The sequence below is a fragment of the Saccostrea cucullata genome, unplaced genomic scaffold (genome assembly GCF_032062105.1).
Source record: "Saccostrea cucullata isolate Sc308-1 unplaced genomic scaffold, CSIRO_AGI_Scuc_v1 ctg546, whole genome shotgun sequence".
Lineage (NCBI taxonomy): Eukaryota > Metazoa > Mollusca > Bivalvia > Ostreida > Ostreidae > Saccostrea > Saccostrea cuccullata.
Window position 1 is genome coordinate 139,046 of NW_026919759.1, and position 23,537 is coordinate 162,582.

The 23,537-nt window shown below is 33.8% G+C and overlaps 2 protein-coding genes and 1 long non-coding RNA gene across 3 annotated transcripts; 1 reads left to right on the forward strand and 2 right to left on the reverse strand.

Annotated features, from left to right (window-relative positions):
* Positions 1–104: 104 nt before the first annotated feature.
* Positions 105–4,117, forward strand: LOC134237564 (uncharacterized). Its single transcript, XR_009985843.1, has 2 exons — positions 105–195; positions 3,980–4,117. It is a non-coding gene; the product is annotated as an uncharacterized LOC134237564 (long non-coding RNA).
* LOC134237552 (uncharacterized) lies at positions 3,378–7,699 on the reverse strand. Its single transcript, XM_062719655.1, has 3 exons — positions 7,631–7,699; positions 4,835–4,931; positions 3,378–4,172 (listed from the first exon to the last, which is right to left on the reverse strand). Exons 1-3 carry the CDS (start codon positions 7,689–7,691, stop codon positions 3,602–3,604), a joined length of 729 nt encoding a protein of 242 aa, XP_062575639.1. The 5' UTR covers positions 7,692–7,699; the 3' UTR covers positions 3,378–3,601.
* A 13,084-nt stretch (positions 7,700–20,783) lies between these two features.
* LOC134237569 (high affinity copper uptake protein 1-like) lies at positions 20,784–22,459 on the reverse strand. The gene is made up of 3 exons (XM_062719672.1): positions 22,348–22,459; positions 21,996–22,098; positions 20,784–21,583 (listed from the first exon to the last, which is right to left on the reverse strand). The coding sequence occupies exons 1-3, from the start codon at positions 22,415–22,417 to the stop codon at positions 21,274–21,276; spliced, it is 483 nt and encodes a 160-aa protein (XP_062575656.1). The 5' UTR covers positions 22,418–22,459; the 3' UTR covers positions 20,784–21,273.
* Between the last annotated feature and the right edge of the window lie 1,078 nt (positions 22,460–23,537).

Below are 23,537 nucleotides of genomic sequence, written 5' to 3' on the forward strand. Positions count from 1 at the left end.
GTCTTCTATCTAGAGGAACAAGGACTCGATTTTGCAAGTGGATATCCCATTGATCCACATTGTTTCCTTTCTAAGGGGGAACTTCTTAAAAATCATATGTCAGTTCTAAATACTCTATAGCACTCCCTGCAATCAAAATAAATTTGAATGTAACCATGCCTTTACATGTTCTGGATTCATGAATTGCATAGAAAGGTAAGCAAAGATAATTAGCAATTAAATTTTCTTCAAAACTTCTTATTTATTCATCACTACGTTAATATTAACAGCAGTGAATAAAAAACTTAAGGATCCAGAACTTTACAACGATTTTACATTAAAGAAGTGGTGTTTATTTAGATGTGGATACTTAAAAACTTAAAGGAATAAAAAAGAATTAAATCACAAAAAATGAAAAGATGAAAATCATTACATACGATTTTTCAAATCATTATACAACCATGCAATGTGAAAATTAAAATCAAGCCTTTTTGACATCACTGAAATTTTTGTCTTTTCCTTGTAAAATTAACAGTCAATTGTCAATCTTCAAGTTCCATTTTCATAAATAAGAATTTGACGATAGAAAACTTAAAGTCATCACGTTTATCATAGAGCTTGGTTGCGCTCCGTTATTAGCAGACCTATTTTTGTATTCATATGAAGCAGAATTTGTGCAAAATCTTGTGCGTGAAAAGAAGAAAACACTTGCTGTGACCTTCAACTCGACCTTCAGAGATACAATGGTAATTTCCATTCCTACGTCGATACGATATATCCAGGAGAGCTTGAGATAAAAGATACCACAGAGTCTAACACATCTGTTTCATAATTGGATATTTTACTTGAAAAAGAAGTTAATGGTAACCTAACAACCAAGTTATATGATAAACGTGACGACTTTAACTTTTCTATCGTCAACTTCCCTTACGTATGCAGCAATATTCTTATGTCGTTACGATGTATTGTAGTGAGCATGAGATCAAAGATACCAAAGATTCTGACACATTTATTTCATATTTGGATATTTTGCTTGAAAAAGACGTTAATGGTAATCTAACAACCAAGGAGGATATGGAGATAATGAACAGTATTCAATATCAAAGTCCATAAAACAATACAAAATAGGAGCAGAGCAAACACGGACCTCCGAAACATCAGAGGTGGGATCAGGTGCCATGGAGGAGTGAGCATCCCCTGCTGACCGGTCACACCAGCCGTGTGCTCATTGTCATGATCGTGAAATAACGGAAAAATCCGTCGTCAATTCAGTGTATAAATAATGGACTAACAATTGATATGAAAAAAATGGACTAACAATTGGTATGAAAAACGTCAGTCAGTCAATGATAAATTGTATTTGCTGACAAGGTCATTGTATCGACCATAGAAGTTACGAAATGATGACCTTAAACGAGACAGTTGATATTCTTGTTTCATCAAATTGCTTGTCAATAATTTACCTCGTTTTAGAAATTGTTCATACGTAGAGCATGCTCTTGCGTATCGAATCAACTGAGACATATATACACTCCGTATGCAGGTGATGAAGGTATATTGCTGCATACGTAAGGGAAGTTGACGATAGAAAAGTTAAAGTCGTCACGTTTATCATATAACTTGGTTGTTAGGTTACCATTAACGTCTTTTTCAAGTAAAATATCCAAGTATGAAACAGATGTGTCAGACTCTGTGGTATCTTTTATCTCAAGCTCTCCTGGATATATCGTATCGACGTAGGAATGGAAATTACCATTGTTAATTGACAATACGCTGTCTATATATCTGAAGGTCGAGTTGAAGGTCACAGCAAGTGTTTTCTTCTTTTCACGCACAAGATTTTGCATAAATTCTGCTTCATATGAATACAAAAATAGGTCTGCTAATAACGGAGCGCAACCAAGCTCTATGATAAACGTGATGACTTTAAGTTTTCTATCGTCAAATTCTTATTTACGTATGCAGCAATGTGTGTTCATCACCTGCATACGGAGCTTATGTATCTCAGTTGATTCAATACGCAAGAACATGTTATACGTATGAACAATTTCTAAAACGAGATAAATTATTGACAAACAAGTTGATAAAACAAGAATTTCAGCTGTCTCCTTTAATGTCATCATATATATATATATATACAATATATATATATATATTTATATATATATATATATATATTTTTATATATATATATATATTATATACACTGAACACACGGATTTTTCCGTTATTTCCCGATCATGACAAGGAATACGCTGCGGGTGTGACCGGTTGACAGGGGATGCTCACTGATTATCGTAAAATCTGTGATTTTAGATTTTCAGAAAAGTTCTTTTGATTTTTTTGTATCAACATCTGAAAAACAATACTCATCGAATGAATTACATACATTACTGTTCATAAGGTTTCTCCATTGCTTTTAACATTTTGAAGTCAAAGATATGCACTGTAGAAGAGGAAAGAAAGAGACTTAAACATTCATTGAAACTTTTGGGTTATCTTTGTTTGTAGGGATTTTCATGAAGTTAGGAATTCAGAATAAGTATTGTAATTCAAATTCATTTTAATTGTAAGGAACATTGTAAATACTAGTATCTAAACCTGACATGTGATTTTGAAGAATGTCCTCCTTAGAAATAGAGGCTAAGAGCTATGAGTATAATACTAAGTATGGATTGCTACTTACAGAATTTGTGATATTTATGAAATGATGAATACAAAAAATCGTGGTTCCCTAAACTTTTGTTCTCGTATAATAAGTGATTAGCACGTTAGGCTTTATATTTTAGATGGTAGATATCTGAACACTTTGGAAATGCAACATCAATTTAGCATATAAGGGAATTTGTCAGTCCAATTTCCATTTCTAAAGCCCTTTTTAGCTTTTCAGTAAACATATTAATGTGTGTTGATATACGTTTTTATTTTCACTATGCATATTAATTTCCAAATTGAAAATGTTTTTATGCCTCAGCTTGGTTTTTTTTTAAATTATTTCAGTCTGTTGACTTTCCTTAAGATCTTTTTTGGTGCACATATGATTCTATAGTACATGCATATATTTTCATCTTGATGTAAAAAAGAATATTTTTGTAAAAATATATCGTCATACATGTACATATGATCCAGCGTCTTGGATTTCCAGGGGTCCATGCTTTATGTCCGATATGTTTGTTTGATTTTTTGAGAACACTCAGTCAATGCTCGTTTTCTCCACCCCGAACTTTTTTTTATATGAATAACAAAGAGACAGTAATGGTAGTAAATAATATTTTTATTTTTAAAAAGTATGCTTTATTCCACTTTCACTAAGTTGCAAATTTCAATAATCCATTTACATGCTAATATCTCATATATCGGTACCACAAGTAAAGATGTTATAACAAAATTACACCTCAGCCATATCTCAGACGACTTAGCGAGCTCTAAAATTGGATAGGAGTAATTTGTTTACATTTTGCGTTTACTCCTTACAAGTAAATTCAAAATTTAAAATGACACCACACTACTAAAACGACAAATTCCAGCACAATCTCGTCAGGTTTGAATCTGTTCTCAGGTTTTCTACTTTTGCTGAGTCTGAATCGGCCACTGCTCGTCTATCACTGCTTTTCACAGGTCTTCACACGACAGACACATACATTGCAAAAGAAACGGAATGTTCTGGGGAGTCCCCGCCCACATACCCAGCATCCAACATTTCCACAGATCCGTCCCAGTTTGGTTGGCGGATCCAGTTGTTAGGCTCCAGGTCTTCTACCATGTTGCTCGTGTAGTCCCACTGTAAAGCCAGGTCGGCGGATCCTAAAGTCCCACTTAGCACGCTTTTGGAGCTCCGTCTTTCACGCAGTGCCGTCATGAAGTCATAGGACAACGTCAAGGCGGAAGCGGCCAGCATCGATGTTTCAATATTCTTGTTAGGAGTACTGCAAAGTGGTTGTGATTTGGCAAATGTGGGTTTCTGACATGTCCTTATAGGTTGCTTCCTCCGTTTATTTAGAAGATGCAATACCAATGGACGAATCAGAAGATATCCCACTCCAGACCCTAAACCGATTGTCAGGAAGATCCACACATTATACGTCATCAGTGACATCACTAGTAAACAGCAGACGTAGACACGGAACACGTGTAGAAAGGCCAGCAGACAGTGTCGAAAAGTCACCGTGTAGCTGCCTCCTTCCAACATGTACCTATAACATTGAGTATAAGTAACAGAAATTGTTAACACTTCAACATTAATGCATCCTTAACAAGAAGGTAAAATTGTGTAGAATATCAAGGTAATTAAGCTTCCCTAATGCCAAACAGTCACTAAATAAACATTTATTGTACTGATAAAAATTGAGATTATATCTCAATGTGACATGACTGTTTTTCTCATAAAACATTTTTTCATATTTCAATTTTTTTTTAACTTGTGAGGGGTCAACAGGAAAATCCCACGAAATATTTGCTCTGAAAATTCAATGAAGGGGACTCTATATGTTTGTCTTTGAAGGACAGGCACAGCTTATATGAACAAGATGAACATTTCTCATTGATAATTTTCTAAGATATTCTCAATTTTGAACAATAGTGCAATAAGGTTTTCTTACAAAAACATCAGCTTACATGTATTACCAAGAGTTTTGACTAAACATTAAAATGATAAAAAGCTAGCATTTTCTGGGGGAAAAGTTAACATAAAAATTATTCAATAATAAAAGTGTTTTACTGGTATTTCCCAAAAATTTGATTTAGAGGAGGTGGGCAGTATTACCTGACACAATAAATTTGCAAAAAGTCCTTCAATAATTGGAAGTTTAAAAAGAGAATATTAAACATATATAACTTTCAATACTTTACGATTTACCTGTCAATATTGAACTTCTCGGTGAGGCTGATGAAGGCGCGCATCGTCTCGTGGAATAATGTGAGTACCAGCGTACATAGTAGGGCACCAATTAAGCCTACAATACAAAAGTCACATGTTAGATAGCAATACTTTATTCCTAATCTTCCTCAAAATCATTTTAAACAACGATGCATTGCCAGGTCCAGCGAATACTCTTCGAAGCATCATACGAGGGGTGATCAAAACTATCTCTATATTTACAAAACCACGAATCAGATCAGAATGAAATTTAGCATACCTATAGTTATGCACATTTTCTATAATAAGCATATGAAAAGTAACGATTTTCTCCATCATCGTGACGTCACAATGTAAAAATGACGTCAATATATAGGTGACTCATTACGAAAAATGGTTGACACAGTCTTACTCGAACAACGAACGGCTGTAAAGGTTAACGTATAACTTGGAAATTCCTCTGAAGTATCTTGTAATAATTAGTACAAGGTTTATGAAAACAATAGACTTTCTAGACATTTAACCATAAATTGGATTGATTGGTTTAGTGAAGGGAGGGAGGTGGTTTAAAATGGCGTTTGTTTTGTAGCCCAGCGAAAGGTATGTGGGGAAGATATGTGTCTTTTGTTAGGCAATTTGAAATAAAAGATTGCAAAGTTAACTATTCTATTTTATGTTCGTGACCGCCTGGATCACGTGATTCGCGCATGGGCAGAGCGGTGGCAGATATACATTAAAATCAGAGAGGGCTTACTTAAAAAAATAATGAACACCGAATCCTAATTTTAAGTGTTTTATGGAAGTTATTCGATTTGTTCGCGAACTTTTTGATCACCCCTCGTATGTCAGTTTTGAATATATTTCATATTCCAAACAACCACAATTAATTTGAATCAGAATCACTATATCTATATTGGATACCGAAACTTTAAAAAAAAATCCTTGAGATAACAAACTGTATTCAAGATCAGAAGTCCATAAATTACAAAATGGGAGCAGAACAAACACAGACCTCCAAAACATCGGAGGTGGGATCAGATGACCCTTTGTCAGAAAGGATTTAATGTATCAGATCCATGTTAAAATCGCGTATTAAAAGATTGAGGGGTAATATGAAAACCATCTATCTTTCTATATTCAATAATCCAGAAGTGAAAAAAGAATTAGATAGATTACATGATCAGTACGTACTGGTTCTTGTTGACAAAGCAGGTAACAACAGTGGCTTCGTTTAATTGCAAGGCTCATAATATAAATTGTATTTTAGAACTTGGATTTTATTCTACAAGTGATAATCCAACTATACTCATAGTTCCCTTTCTAAGAAAGAAATTATTCAAAATCATATGTCAGTTTTGAACATGTTTAATATCCCAAAGAACCAAAATGAATTTGAACTACCTTATACCGGGGGTATATTTTGGATTCCGAAACTTCATAAGAATCCTTACAAACAAAGATACATTGCAGGTTCCAGTAAATGTTCAACCAAGTCTCTTTCTTTAATCCTCACTAAAATATTGACAGTAGTGAAGGAAAAACCTCAAGAGCACTGTGCAACAATGTTTTCAAGAAGTTGTGTGAATCAGATGTGGATACTCAAAAATTCAAAAAAACTTTTTGACAATTTGAAATCACAAGATTTCACCAAAATCAACAGTTAAAAAACTTATGGCTTTTCAACTTTACACACAACCATTCCCAATGATAAATTAAAGTCCAGGCGTTTTGATATCATTGACAGCTGCTTTTCCAAATTTCAGTAAAAATGGAACTCGTAAATTAAGGTAGAATTCTTCTCATATTTCTTGTATTTAAACATTGATGAAATATTCACAAAATCAAGAAGACAATATCACTTAGTGATGGTATCAGTGAAATTAAATTTGATCGTTTTATATTAGAGACAAGCTAACTGGGTCAGGTCAAGGTCATTATACTTTTTTCCCGGACATTAATAATAAAAAAATACAGTTGCCAATTATGCTATCCTTACTTGTATTTCAAAAGATTGAATGTTTTTCTTTATGCATAAAACGATACTACCATAAAGGGCCTATAAGTTGATAGAACCAAATTGACATAATTTAATTAACTAAAATGAATATTTGGTAACGAAGCTCTGTCCAACAAGATTACTGGTGAAAGAAGTGTTAGTTATCAAAATGTCACAGGTTTCTACAGTTTTACGTTTATTTAAACGTACCTTATAAACACTTGCTGTGGTATTCAACTCAACATTTAGATGACTCGACAACGTATTAACTTAAGTTACTTCATTCATATGCCGACTCGATATTTTTCAATGGATTTTAAATAAAAGATACCATGTGTGAAGCAAATCTGTTTCATATTTGGATGCTTTACGCTATAGAAAATGACGTTATGGTAACTAACAAACGTGGTTACTCTTTTCTAGTTTTTTTCTCTCATGTGATTTGATACCGAAGGGCATGTTGTCCAGTACGATTACTGGTGAAAGAAGTGTTGTTTATCAAAATCCAACATGTTTTACAGTTTTCGCAAAACATTTAGAAATATAACACATGGGATCCGGAAAGGAATCTTCGAATGTAGCTGTAAAAGAAACCTTTCTTTTTCAATTTTTTGTATGAAGTATTGGTTCTATACCAAAACTGGGAATCTGAAGACTCTACATTTGACATATGTTTAAAAGGCCTTTTATTATTAAAAAAAACCCATGCCTGTTGTATATATGGTGGTGTTAAGTGCAGGGGAATAAAATATTTGATCCCAGTGATGGCGATAAACAATCACATGAAAATACTGGTATACCTTCATTGTCCGTCAGGTCCCAGCCCTGGAGAAGGTAGAAAGACTTATGGTCTGGCATCATCTGAAAGGAAAAAAATCTTTTCTTTACAGCTATTGTTCTTTTTGTCAATGGATTAATGCATAGACATATTTAGAAATTATATCAATTCATATACATGTACAAATTGACACGAAATAAAATATGCAGATAACGAACAACAATATAACCTTGCTAAAAGGTCGATATAAACAATTCAAATTATAAACAGAGTAAAACGGGAACCTCTAAAGGCAGAGGTTGGATCCGGAGCCAATGAAGACTAAACATCTTCTGACAACCGGTCATACACGTTGTCATGATAGGGTAAATGTAAACAAGGGGTCCAAGAGCCTTATAGGTCACCTGAATATCATGTAATAACTTTCCAACAATTGAATTTGGTTCGTGTTTTAAACCAAAAGCCATGAAATTCACAATTTTGAAAGTACCATTACTTATCACAATTTTACACTTAGCATGCTTAATTTGGTTAATTAATAGCCAAAGGTAGATCAGAGTAACAAAGAGAAAATGCATTTCCACTTTATAACCACCATTTGTGCAGTCCACCCTACAGGAACCACTGCCACTGGGGCTAAAGAGCAGATTTCAAAGCATTAATTTATTTTCGGACTACCTACCCACCAACACCCAACCCCCTCCCACCACCACCATCACTAACTACACCTGACCCAGGAGCCCTGAAATTGACCACTTTGGAAGAGGAACCTTTCATCATAAATATGTACATGTACTTACATCATTGGCATAATAACCAGGAGCAAAGGAAAAGATTTTGAAAGAATTTATGCATTTTCACTATATAATCATTAGAAGACTAAATGTGCAAATGTTAACACACGACGCATGACGGACGATTCACGACGCACGACGATGGACGAAAACAAATAGCAATAAATCACCTGAGTTAACTCAGGTGACCTAAAAAAAGCAAACATGCTCAGCGTGAAAATAGTGTCCCAACAATTTGTAATCAGAATTTGTGCAAAATCTTATGCGTGAAAAGAAGAAAACACTTGCTGTGTCCTTCAACTCGACATTTATATATATCGACGATGTATTGTCGATTAACAATTGTAATTTCCATTCTTATGTCGATACGATATATCCTGGTGAGCTTGAGATAAAAGATAGCACAGAGTCTGACACAGTTGTTTCATATTTGGATATTTTACTTTAAAAAGACAGTAATCTAACAACCAAGTTCTATGATAGACGTAATGACTTTAATTTTTCTATCGTCATATTCCCTTATTTATGCAGGAATATACCTTCATCACCTGCATACGGAGTTTATGTGTCTCAGTCGATTCGTTACTTAAGAGCATGCTCTACATTAGTCTGGTCCGATTTATAGAAAAAATACTTCTAACGGCAAATAATTATTATTTGGTCCAGCATAGTTTTTTAACCTAATTCAAGTATGCTGAATCCGAAAAAATATGCTGGCCTTCATGAAAATGGCGTTAAAGAGGTCAAAATGGCGATTCAAAATGGCGGACATCCAATGTTTCTAATTTTCACCTAATATCGTTCAAAATGGAGAAATAATGTGTAAATATCTCACTGAGTGTAATACAACTATAATAATGATAATAGAGTGCTAACATTACTAGTTTAACTCAGAAAATTTAGTCGTTTCTTCGCTTAATTCGAATTTTCTCTGATTTATTTGTCTATTGTTTCTATTTTCTGCTTTGTTCAGGATTTTACTTTAAAATTTTGCAAATATCCATACACTGCAGATTTGTATTTTTTCCTCTGCATCTCACTATTCTACAATTGAATGATGATGCATCTGTAAGTTAAAAGTCAAAATGGCAATTCAAAATGGTGGATATTCATTTTTTCAAATTATTTCTTAATGTCGTTTACATAGGAGAAAAGATTTGTGAATATCGTACTGAGCGTAGTACAACTATGTAAAACGACAATAGAACACACATTATCACTTTAATTCAAAAATTTAGTCGTTTAAATTTGGAATGTGTTAATAAGCTCGAAATGGCGAATCAAAATGACGTCATATACACTCGAATTTCATATAATACTCAACCTGCTTAATTCTGAGTCGTTTTGCAACGGTTTGTTTTTATACCCCTCACTTGAAAAGCGGGAGGGTATACAGTAATCAGTATGTCCGTCCGTCCGTCTGTCCGTCTGTTACGCTTTTGGGTACCCATCTCTAATTCGCAACTCCTCTCATACCAATGAATGAAAATTGATGTAACTTTCACAAAATCTTTATTACACATTGCCATGGTGACCTCCTATTTTACTTTTTGATCCGACACATATTTTGGGTTTCCCGTAGCGAAACATGGACACTGTCATTATATCTATATGGGAGGCGGGGGTATCATTTAGTGATCTCATTGCTCACAGTACCTCTACTTTTACATATAGTATACTGATTAGTTCATTTAATATGAACAAACAAAAAATACTAGAATAGTTTCATTTTTTCTTGATATATTTAAACAAAATCGACTTAAGGCTTTCCAAATTTTCCCCCTCGTATTTGACCGTGTTCCAAAGCTTTTGAGTCCCCGTCCACCTAAAATCACTCCTGAATCGCTGTCATTATCAACTCTACTTCAACATCCCTCATCACACCATCAAGTATAATTGAAGAAATTCTTGTACGTTTCATCGAACACTTTGTATTAGCTTTTGAAATTAGCACTTACAATGAAGCGCATTGAAGTGGTAAAATTTTCCGTTCGAATGGAACGTTTTGAGCTATCTTTAGAACGTTTATTGTCATTTTATGACACGCCCATTTCTTAAGAAATGGATAAAACGGTCAATTTGTTCATTAGAATACCTGTAGAACAGGTTTTCCATAAATATAGTAGCCAATCAAATTGACAGTCTAAATAAACACCAAGTAAACGCGTGTTCGACCGAAACATGTGTTGTGGTAACTTCGATAGACATGATAACTTCAAAAATATGTTCATATTTGTTGCAATTTGAGTTTTAGAGAAGCGGGGAGTCTCTAATTCTTTCTACAATTTTTTAAAGCTCCATTTCAGTGTAACTCATGTTCTTTGTCGCGAAGAGTGGGGTGTCCTAAAACAATGGGCGTGTCATTATATTATAATTGACGTTCAAAGCATGACTCAGAACGTTTCATCCAAACGGAAAATTTTACCACTTCAATGCGCTTCATTGTATGAGAGCTTTATAGTATTATCCCCTAACATCTTCTATTCCAGCATTATTTGCTATAGGTATCAGTTTTTCTGTCTTTAGAATTTTGGTATTTCCAACACCCAAGGAACAACACATGTTCAAATGTTAAAAATACATTTTGTTTTCCAAAACTTTATGCAAAATGAACTAGAGGTAATGTGAGCAATGAGCTCACTAAATGATACCCCCGCCTCCCATATGTATATAATGACAGTGTCCATGTTTTGCTATGAGAACAAGTAAAATAGGAGATGCACAATGGCAATATGTATAAAGATTCTGTGAAAGTTTCATCAAATTTAATCCAGTGGTATGAGAAAAGTTGCCGATAAGAGATGGGTACCCCAAAGCTAACAGACGGACGGACTTACCGATTACTATATCCTTCCGCTTTTCAAGCGGAGGTATAAAAAATCTCTGATATTCAAGACATGCAGCTTTCTATTTTGTGACCGTATAGATTTGTTATCTTTTGGGTGGAAATGTCATTCTATTAGCAAGAAAATTCTCAAACTTTATCATCTGGAATCACATTGTGTGCATATCTTGGTGAGAAAATTTGACAAGTATGCAATTTAAGAGCACAGATTCCTCGTGATTCCTATCACGTACAAGCTTTCGTATCAATAAGCCTAAGTCATTCTTGACTTTGATCTAGTCAACAAAATTTTCTTGAACCCTCCAAGAACTTTACAAGACAACTTGATCCACACTTCATTGTTAGGATAGTGTAAGGTTGGATCAAGAATCGAGGGGGGATTGAACAAAAACATTTTCCTCTTTCAGATTTTGTAAATTTCAAAATTTAAATACACTATTCAATAAAAGATTATCCGTTCACAATATAAAATATCTGTGAATAAAGTTGAATTTTTGACTGAGAATAACAAAATGCAAATGAATGGGACACAGAATCAGAGCTAGAAAATCAAGAACATTTATGGTTTATACTTATATAATACTGATAATTCTTAATAAATATGTTTATATTTGGTATTATAATATATTCAGATTTATATGATGTAACAATTACTAGCCCTCTAATTGGTCGTGGTTCATTATTTCAAAAATCATGATGTTATGTTGCACTAGACCTTCCACATGAACATACACATTTATGTGTTTTCTACACTGGACTCAAAATAGATTAAGAATTTCCAACAACTGAGATATGATTAAGCAAACCTTGAACTACAATGCTCAATCGCCTTAATGCTCGGGGAATACTGCTCTTGGGGTAAGTTAATTGTCCTATTGTCCTCTAAACAATTATTGTATGATATTAACTTTTTATGTGAGACAGACAATAATTAAGATGTCTTCAATTCGGAACTGTCGTCAAAAGTTTATCTTAATCATGTGTTAATACTAGTAATAAAATAATTATACAGAAATCCGTTTCATAAAAATCCTAAGTCATTAACAAAAATATCCTCCAACTTTCATTGCCTATTTGAATATTATTTCATTAATAAAAAAAACACAAACTGTAATTTATTTCCTGCAAAACGACTCAGAATTAATATGCAGTTTGGGTATTTTACGAAATTCGAGTGTATATGACGTCATTTTGAATCGCCATTTTGAGTGTTTTTACACATTCCAAATTTAAACGACTAAATTTTCGAATTAAAGTGATAATACAAGTGTTCTAATGTCAGTTTACATAGTTGCACTACGCTCAGAAATAAATTCACAAATCCTTTCTTCTATGTAAACGACATTAAGAAATAATAATAAAAAAAAATGAATATCCGCCATTTTGAATCGCCATTATGACTTTTAACTTACAGCTGCACCATCATTCAATTGTAGAATAGTGAGATGCAGAGGAAAAAATACAAATCTGCAGTGTATGGATATTTGCAAATGTAAAATCCTGAACAAAGCAGAATATAGAAACAATATACATATAAATTTAAGAAAATTCGAATTAAGCGTAGAAATTCGTAATAGAAGCGTAATACACTGCCAGTTAAGGAATAAATGTAGTAACCTTAATGCTGATCTTTTCAAAGATCACTTAAACGAATCACCAACATGTACAAATTGTGGATATCAAAACGAGAACTCACTGCATTTTTTCTTGTATTGTCAACAATATGCCTCACAACGACAATTACTGATTAAATACATGAATGAAAATAACATACCAATTAATATAGAAAACATATTATATGGTGTAGACTCACTAACTCTGGATAAAATTTTTTCATTTTTTGATCATGTACATACCTTTATAAGAACCTCCAAGAGGTTTTCATTGAAATTTTAGTTTATTATGACATTCTATGGGAAATATATTATTTTAGGTAAACTGCTCTGTTAGGGAATTCTTCCTACTCTGGGTCAACAACAATTGCTCAAACATATGTTTTTGTTTTTTTGTTTCTTTGTTTTTCTTATTTTTTGTTTTTGTTTTTCCCTTTTTTGTTGTTTATATTTGATTATATAATTATTATTTTTCCTATCCTCTTGTTAAATTTATTTTTGTTCTATTCATTTCTCTCTCTCTCTCTCTTTGAATTAATTCTAAATATGTACCAATTGATAATCTACTCTTCATACATTTTTTCAATGTTTACATGTTTAAATGAAGTGACCATTTATTTACCTTAGGAGAAGATCGTATTGAGTACTCATCATCCTATAAGTATCTTGGCGTTTTGTTTGACGAATTTACCACATTTAAGGACAACGCAGAAAATCTTGCAAAATCGGGTGGGCGCGCACTAGGAGCTATTACATACAAAATACATTCGAATAAATCAATAGGATTCAAAACATACGAAAAAATGTATATGAGCGGAGTGGCACCTATCTTGGATTACTGCAGTGGATTATGGGGTTACGTCAAACATCATAATATTGAATCTGTACAGCATCGTGCGATGCGATACTTCCTGGGTGTGCATAGATTTACGCCAATACTAGCAATTCAAGGAGAAGTTGGTTGGCTTCCTTCATTTTATCGTCACCAGGTGAATATTATACGTCTTTGGAATCGACTCGTTACAATGCCGGACGACAGACTTACGAAAAAAATATTCTTGTGGGACTTGGAACAATCTTTACCAAACAACAGAAACTGGTCGCATACAGCCAAACTCCTATTTGAATCTCTTGATATGTCTACCTATTTCCAAAATCAAATGGCCTGCAACTTAACTATAGCAGAAGAAAAACTCCGTCAGAAATTTCTAAACGCATGGAATGAAGATCTCCAAAACGTCCCAAAACTTAGAACCTACCGAGCCGTAAAATCTGATTTTCAAACCGAGAAATATGTAATAATGGATATCCCAAAATGCCATCGTTCTATACTTGCTCAATTTAGATGCGGTAGAAACAGGACGGTATAAGGGGGGAGGCTTTATCAGACAGACTCTGTACTCTATGTTTATCAAATAGTGTAGAAGATGAATGTCACTTTTTGCTTCATTGTACATCATATTCAAATCTAAGAGCAATCTTTTTTACCAGTATTGAATTTAACCCAACTTTATTTGATAATAATATGTCAGATTTAGACAAAACAAGATTTCTTTTATTAAATTTCCCAAGGCAGATCGGAAAATTCATATATTCAGCATATACTTACAGACAATCTATTATTTATAGTAAACGCAATGCGTAATATCTCTGTATTATTAAAAGTTATATTGCTAAAGTGACATATAGGCCCCGATGGGCCGGGTGTTTCAATTCTTAATATATGTATATTTGTTGACAACTGTTGTAATTGTATATAACACATGTCACTATAATAAACCATTTACTTACTTACTTACTTACTTACATGTACTTGTAATTGTACCTTGACCTATGGAGAGAACGATCATAGGCATTTATGCCTGCTGTTCAATCCATTTCTTAATGAATAAAATATATTTTAAACTTAAGCGTAGAAACGACTAAATTTTCTGAGTTAAACTAATAATGCTAGCATTCTATTATCATTTTTATAGTTGTATTACACTCAGTGAGATATTTACACATTATTTCTCCATTTTGAACGATATTAAGAAAAAATTAGAAAAATTGGATGTCCGCCATTTTGAATCGCCATTTTGACCTCTTTAACGCCATTTTCATGCAGGCCAGCATATTTTTTCGGATTCAGCATACTTGAATTAGGTTTAAAAACTATGCTGGACAAAATAATAATTATTTGCCGTTAGAAGTTATTTCTAGCCTTCTTTTTAAAAATCAGGACCGGACTACATGTACGTATAAACAATTTCTAAAACGAGGTTAATTATTGTCAGCAAATACAATTTATCAATTTGTTATCAATTTGACAAATATTGACTGACGTTTTTCATACTAATTGTTAGTCCATTATTTTTACACTGAATTGACGACGGATTTTCCCGTTATTTTCCGATGATGACAAGGAGTAAATGGCCGACGTGACCGGTCGGCAGGGGATGCTCACTCCTCCATGGCACCTGATCCCACCTCTGAAGTTTTGGAGCTCCGTGTTTGCTCAGCTCCTATTTTGTATTGACGCCCGTGGAAACAACAAATAAGAAGCAGAGCAAAGAAGAACCTCTAAAAAACATTAGATGTTGATGGGATCTGGACTGGAGACCTTAAATAAGACATACATTATCAAGAATTTGTAGGTTTGTATAGTATTCCAATTTAAACATACGGTAAAAGTTTTGTTTTCTTAACAGAAGTGTTTTTAAAGGTATATTAATTTGAATTTTTGACTTTTGAAAGTATGATCTCAGTTTATGGTCTTGGGGCCAGGTTCATGCAATGGATTTGCAGGCAATCACTGTTCATACACTCCGTGTACTATTCGCCATAGTCGGGCGAGTGGGAAAAAAATATATATGAATCTGGGAGATATAAACTTTATAAAAGGGCAATAAGGACAAAATCAATCTTGCATTTAGCGGCTAAGGGGAAACATGAACACAATTAATTCTGCAGGAAGAAATCCAACTTATATCCATAGTTTCCTTTCTAATGAGGAAATTGAAACGAAAGGTGAACATCTGTTCCCAGGGTTCCCTTTGCATTTTTAGGGATGCCATTTACAAGGCAGTATATTGATGCCTCGGCTCCCTCATTTCAGCGGCCGTCAATTCAACATTTAAATGCATCTTTGACGATTTATCTATTAGTATTAACAATAATCAATTTCGTTCCTGCGTTAATTTCAATATACATGTATATGTATCTGTGAATTAGGAATAAGAGATCAATTCCATGGGGTCTGATACAGCTGTTTTAATTTTTTGATATTTTACAAGAAAAAGACATCAATAGTACCCTAACAACAAAACTCAATGATAAACGTGTTGAATTTAACTTTTAATCGTCAACTTTCCTAAACTGATAAGCTAAATACTAGCATCACTTGCATATGGAGTTTATGTATGCCATTACATTCGATACACAAGATAATGTTCTTACAATTTCTAAAACGAGCTATTATTGTCAAACAAGTTTATAAAACAAAGATGTCAACGATCTCGTTTACAGTCATTTCGCAAGTTTCATGGTCGATACATGCAAAAAACTTAAATTGTCAGCAAATACCATCTAACATTTGATCAATTAAATCTTAATGCAAATTATCAGGCTTTATTTCCACACTGATTTGTCTACTAGCCTGATATTTCTGTTATTATTGAGCTGCCTTGGGAAACTTTTTACAAGTATTTTGAAAAAAACGATTAGAAATCTATGCAGAAAATGTCAGTCTGGTTAATGAGAGTCAAACAGGTTTCAGAAAGGGGTACTCTACTTTAGATAATATATTGATTTTGCATTTTCTGTCGCAAGCACTTATAAAACCCTAACCCTAACCCTAACCCTGCCAAAAAAAAAGAGGTTATACTGTGCGTTCATCGATTTTAAACAGGTTTTTGATATTGTATGGAGAAGTGGTCTTTGGTACAAATTATTTTCAAATGCTGTTAACGGGAAGTGTTTCAACTATATTAGAAATATGTATGTAGGCATAAAATCAAGAATTAATGTGAATGGTGCGTCTTCTGAATTTTTCGACTGCAATGTCGGGGTTAGACAAGGTGAAAATCTTTCACCTTTTTTATTTTCATTATATATCAATGACTTAGAAAATTATCTTACAGAAAGGAATGTTAACGGTTTAGAGAATTTTTCTAAAGAGATTGAAGATGATCTTACCATTATCAAATTTTATATTATTGTTTTATACTGTTTATATTATTTTATGCTGATACGGCTATTTTGTCTGAAACCGCAAATGATTTACAACATGCATTAAGTGAATTTTCTTTACATTGCAAAACATGGAAACTCCATGTTAATGTTAAGAAAACAAAAATTGTCATTTTTTTTAAAAAAAGGACCATCACCCAAACACATATTTAAATACAACATAATTATGACGATGTTTTAGAAACTGTAAAAGATTTTAATTACTTAGGTATTCTATTCTCAAGATCGGGGTCATTTTCCAATACCAAAAACACAACTATGTAATCAAGCACAAAAGGCAATGTACGGCATTTATTATAAGATAAATTCGTTTATATTATCTATCTCTGGACTGTCAGCTAGATCTGTTTGATGAAGTTGTTGTTTCTGTTTTGTTATATGGCTGTGAAATATGGGGATTTGAAAATATTGATATTATTGAACGTCTACATTTAACGTAGGTCGCGGGTTTGTAGGGCTTTTAAAAGTGTCCAAAAACATACCATGAAAATAACCGAGTTTTATGGTATACGGGGAAACTGGACGTTACCCGATGTATGTGCCCATTTATACAAGAATGATATCTTTCTGGGGAAAACTGATACGTGGAAATGGGAATAAGATCTGTAGAATTATTCATTTACATCTTTATTTAAGGAATCACTGTCTAGTTAGGAGGGTATGTCAGGGCATCAACAATAGTGGGAAATATGGGATAATTTGCATAACGGGCGAACTAAAATATTAAAATTCAATATACCAAATCAGTTTGAGTTTTTGAAAGTTAGAAATTTGAACTAATATGTTAACATTCTAAAACTCAAAATAATTTTAGAAATTTGAATTGTTAAGTGTTACACGGACCATTTCGAAATATCTTTTCGAAATTCAGAACAAGTAGCCATTGTCTTCCAATAGAGATGCCTGATGGGTAGATGAAATAATGTTGAAAGAAATGAAAGAGTGTGCAATTTATGTAATAATAATCAGATAGGAGACGGGTTTCATTTTTACTGGAATGTAATGCATTTTGTAGTATCCGAAAAGATTTTGTTGTTGCAGAAATACGATGTACATCCAAATAAAATAAAATTCTGTAATTTGATGACAAGTACCGATCCAGCATTTTTACGAAAATTGTGAATATTTATCAACAAACTTCAAAAAACCTATTTCGTGGTGGGGGGTGGGGGTGGGGGTAGTCGATGACATCTAAAGCTTCAAACCTTTGACTTTTCATCAATTTAACACAAATTCGCGTTTACCGGGGGGGGGGGGGCTGCGTTTTCCGACGAGGGTCCAAGGTAACTTTTTTTCTTGCTTTAGTATATGAATTTAATAATTTCAAATAATTGCAAATTCCAGGGGGGGGGGGTCCTGAACCCCCCCCCCCCCACCCCTCCTCTAGATCCGCGCATGCCAGAACCTCTGAATTTCACAATTTCAGAAGAGGACTCAGTGTTGATTACAATCATGCCAACAGTTTGACTACATGATATCCAGGACTAAAGGAGAGGATTTTTGACGATTGCATTCATTTTGATGGTTTTAGTCCCACCATTATAAGGCCCAAGGGGCAGGGCCACAATTTTTGTTCCCCTTCATCCATAGATGCTATATGCCAAAATTGGTTGAAATATTGGTTCAGTGGTTTCAGGGAAGAAGCTGAAAATCTTCAAATGTTAACGCATGTGACGCACGACGACGTACAAGAACGATAGCAATATTTAGGTCACCTAAGTATTTAAAGTAACTCGGGTAAAAACTCTTTATAGTGTTTTCATTCTGACTTACCTGAAATTGCCAGTCTACAACGATCAATTTTGGTATACCGATCCAAATTTCATTTTATGTGGTATTTTGCATGTAGTATATTTTAGCTAAAAGGGTAATAACTCATAAATGTACGATATATAATATAATCAATTATGCGTCTTCAAACCTTCATGAAAACTAAAAGAAACAAGTTAAAATTATATAACCACTAGGAGTATTTTTTTTTTTTTTTTTTTTTTTTTACAAAATATTCAAAGGTGAAGGTGAAGAAATTTTAATATTCTATAATTCTTTTCGGTCAAATTTTATGACTTAACAGAAACATAACTTTCAAAAACGTGCAATATAAAAAAAGCGTAAACTGACCCAAGTTGTGTTATATCGCATATAACATAAGTTGAAATAAGCTTCATTCCTTATAAATTACTTTCAGTGTAGACAATGAGACAATTTTCCTTCCGGAAAAAGGCTTTAAATTTAGCATATGTTAAAAGTAACGTCAAGCGGAGTAATATGTTTTTGGCGGTAAATGACGTGTTACAACTAAAATCAAATTATTAATAAATATGGATAAATTGCTTTCATAATATCAAAAGATTTTAATCTTTTAGATCTGTGCTACGGGCAAGTTATATTTTGGAGGTTGTTTGATATCCATCACCTGTCCATGTCAACGCTAGCTGCAGAACTGTGGCGGTATGGTTTCATATATATATTCATCCTCTCCTCTTTTGAGAAAAGAGGTAAGGAGCGGATCGTCACCCTTGCTTAAGGAAGATGACAATATATTAGTCTTAGACCATAACGCCTCAGATCCCTTAATGCAAGAAAGGTGCAATATTTACGGCGAAAGATTTTTTGCGCACCTTTGGGGAGAATTTCTCCACTTTCGAGCATCGGTCAATCAAATACCTTTCTGTCATGTTTTAGAACATGACATTCCACTCCGATTTCTGGACATATTCTTTAATCAATCTGTATATTATAATTACTTTCCAATTCGTTATAGTATTTTCTACATGGAGATAAACTAACTTGATTAGTGGGCTGCAGAAAATTCAAGTCAAGCGAGTTTATCACTTGTAGAGACAAGGGCTGGGAGGTGGATAAATGATACAGATTTGTTAAATAATGTATCTAGAATTAGGAAGCGAAGGGTAGATGATTGACCATTGTTAGAAAGTTGAGAAATTCTCCCCAACAGTGCACAAAAGATCTTGCGCCAGTAAATTGCACCTTTTTTGCATTACGGGATCTGTCCAAGACAAAATTATAAAGCCATAATGCTGCAGTTCTGCATTTATGTCAAAGCTTCCGAAAACATTTCATTTTACTATAGGAAAAAAAGTCATTTATTTTGAAGCTAATGTTGAATAATGTTGGATACCAGTGTTAAATTTCATTGGTGTACTTTTACTTTTAGAGGTTTAAAATGTAAATTGTGCCAGTCTACAAGCTTTTTGATAAACAATTATCAGGGAGGGAAGTAACATATTTGCTTGATTTTTTGTTATCATCATAGATAACTTTAACAACGGTCCCAGTGCACAACATAAATTCATTCAAATTTCAAACTTCAATTAATTTTCCAATATTCTTTTAACAATTAAAATTAAACTTACCAGTTAATTCAGTTAAGCTTGTCAACCGTTGATGCCCCAGTATTTGTATAAAGTACGGAAAAATAAAACCTAGTACATTCTTGATTTTAATTAGGAGTTGCTAATTATAGAAATGTTTATCTAAAAGAGTACACCGACTTACTCAATCATAATTACTGATAGGACTGTTGTAATTGATTGTTTGTGTAAATAAATTGTCGGGAGAGTTAATTATATGTTAATAACCGAATTTGTAATTTGTTTTAATTCTCTCATAATCAGTTCAACGTTTTGTTGAATAACCTAATGTCATGAATCAAAGAAAAATTCTGACAAACCTGGTTTGATTTTTAATTGATAAAAAACGTAATTGTGAATCATATGCTAACCAAAACCTACCTGAGATGCTTCTTTTTTAATTAAGAAATAGCGAACTCATGTACTCTCCCTTACCACAATTCACAAAGTAACAAGCATATCCATAGGCTTCGGACAAAAATATTTGGGACTAAGCCTCAAGTCCCCTCCCCCTTCCCCGCCTCCTACGCCTATGAAATCTACACAAAAGAATTTAAAATAACATAGTACAAAACTTTATATTTATGTCAAAAATGTAAACTAATAACCAAACAAAATATAAACAAAAGTAGAAAGGTTATGCTACCTTCTGAAACACTTAAGCACCATACAATAAATTAGAAAATTCAGATCTTGATATGTTACGATACACATGTAATAATGTAAAAATAAATATTTGCAATCTCCCTTTCTTAGTTTCTGTTTGTGATGACGTCACAATGACAATCCTCGCACTGTTTGTAATGACGTCACAATGAACAATCCTCGCACTGTGCAGCGGACGGACTCGGTAACAACTTCAGTTCCTGCTCTGTGTCCTCGTTACCATGGCGATGGGGTTTGTCATTGTTGCACTCGACTGAACATGACCCTATTTTTTCTTCTATTATTGGATAAGCCCATCCACACAGGAAATAGCCCAGGCCCAGACCAGCAATGGTGCATATAAAAGCCCAGACGTTAAATGTCATAATAATTAACATGAGTATATAACTATTGATCATCTGTATACAATACAGTATTGTCTGTAAACCATGCTCCCGGCTCTTAATGGTACCCCTACAACAAAATACAACGCATTTAAGATACAACGTTTGTAAACCATGGACCCAGCACTTTCAAAATGTACACCTTCAACAAAGTAATGAACGTCTACTGAAGTCTCTTTACTTGTATAATATATATGTCTTCATCAAAATACTACAAAAACATGTCTACAACAGCCACCATAGGAGCAATATTATAACCCCTGTCATGACATTCTTGTAGAAAAAAAGAATTCGACGTATAGATGCAACTTTGAAATTGATATTGTCCAAAGGTAATTAGATAAGGGTCACTATTCATCTTTTAGTCATCGACCGTTGTGTCATTGGAGTCTTTGCCTGCTTTAAAATCTCTCATACACAATAAGAAACATTACTTGTTTTACATCCTGCGTCTGATCATAAGTAATGTTTTTTCCTCCTACCTGTCTTTGACGCGGTACCGTCTGTGAGCGTACTGCCGGAGACATTTCACGATCTGGTACAATATACCCAGTAGAATACTCCCGATACAGGTCAGAAAAAGGCCTGTCAATACAGAGAGAAAGAAAGGTTATTTGAAGCTTAAGAACAGTTTATTGATAAATGTAAGTTATAAATATACAAAAGTACTTTTCTGTAGCAGCGAACTTAACCTCAACTTTTACAATTCACTCCCTTCTGAAATACATGTATGCCTCTTTAACGACTTTTTGAGATGATCGCTCTTTCTATCTCTTCTCTACCGGAGAGTGAGACATTCGTAACTTGATAAATTTGGCGCCAATTGTCACCTACCTGTTTTGGTGTTGAGGTTCCATTCCTTGAACAAAATAGGGACATTCACACCCACAGAGAAAAATCGCATATGCTGAAAACAGAAAAAACGAAAGGTGCTAATATTATAAATACATGTATACATGCAGTACCATACATTGACAAGCTTACTAAAAGCCCTAACAGTGAGGAGGCGACTTTATGGTTCACACACCGTATAATTCATAATGTTCAAAATGTCGCAAGCCTCCCGGGGATGAAATTTTCAGATGTAGCAGATAGCTCTGTCAATTCGTCAATAATTACATACAGTGTGTTCTTAGCAAGGTACTAAACTTCACAAAACCACAACTGAATATTTAAAAATTTATTTAATATAAATAAGATGTGGCTATACCTAGCGAAAGCGGATCTCACATTTTTTATATTTTCACAAGGATCCTAGACTCGATCAATGATTGGTTCAGCTTATCATTCTATCAAACACACATTAGTGTATTTGAATGATTTCATCTGCGTTGCATGTCTCGACTTTGCACAGGGTTGTTAAATTTGTGTGGTCTTTACAAAAGAGGTGATTGTCTTGGACTCATACCTACATGACCTAGGGAATTTTCTCACTCAATTTATTTTATGAACTTAGTTCAGATACTTAGTTCAGATGGTATACACGGGGATGCCTTTACCTCCCCTCCTCTCTCTCTTCCAAATAGCACCCTTTTCATCCTCTCTCCCCTTATTTAATACTGAGTAATCACAGAAATCCTAAGTCCATACAGCAACAAAGTATTATAAAATCATTTTAAATACTTTCAAAAATTTAAGCTTAATCTTTGAAAAATAACACAAACAGATTATCACATAGACGGCAATGCAGGGGTAAAGAAAACAATAACAAACATTCAAATAATTATCATTGGCATTTTTTTTTTTTGAGAACGGAGTATTTCGTACACCCGATCAACAGAGAGCTCACGGCGGATGTGGTCACTCGGCAGGGGACGCTTACTCCTCCCAGGCACCTGATCCCACCTCCGGTGTTTCCACGTGTCTGTGCTTAAATTGTCCTCTTTCTGATTCGTTAATTTACCGGATTTCTGAGATCGATCGCCGTTTTATTATCTTCACATTTTACATTTGAAATCACGTCAACATTATCAGGATGGGTTATGTATTTATCATATGATGATCACATTAATATGTGTACTATT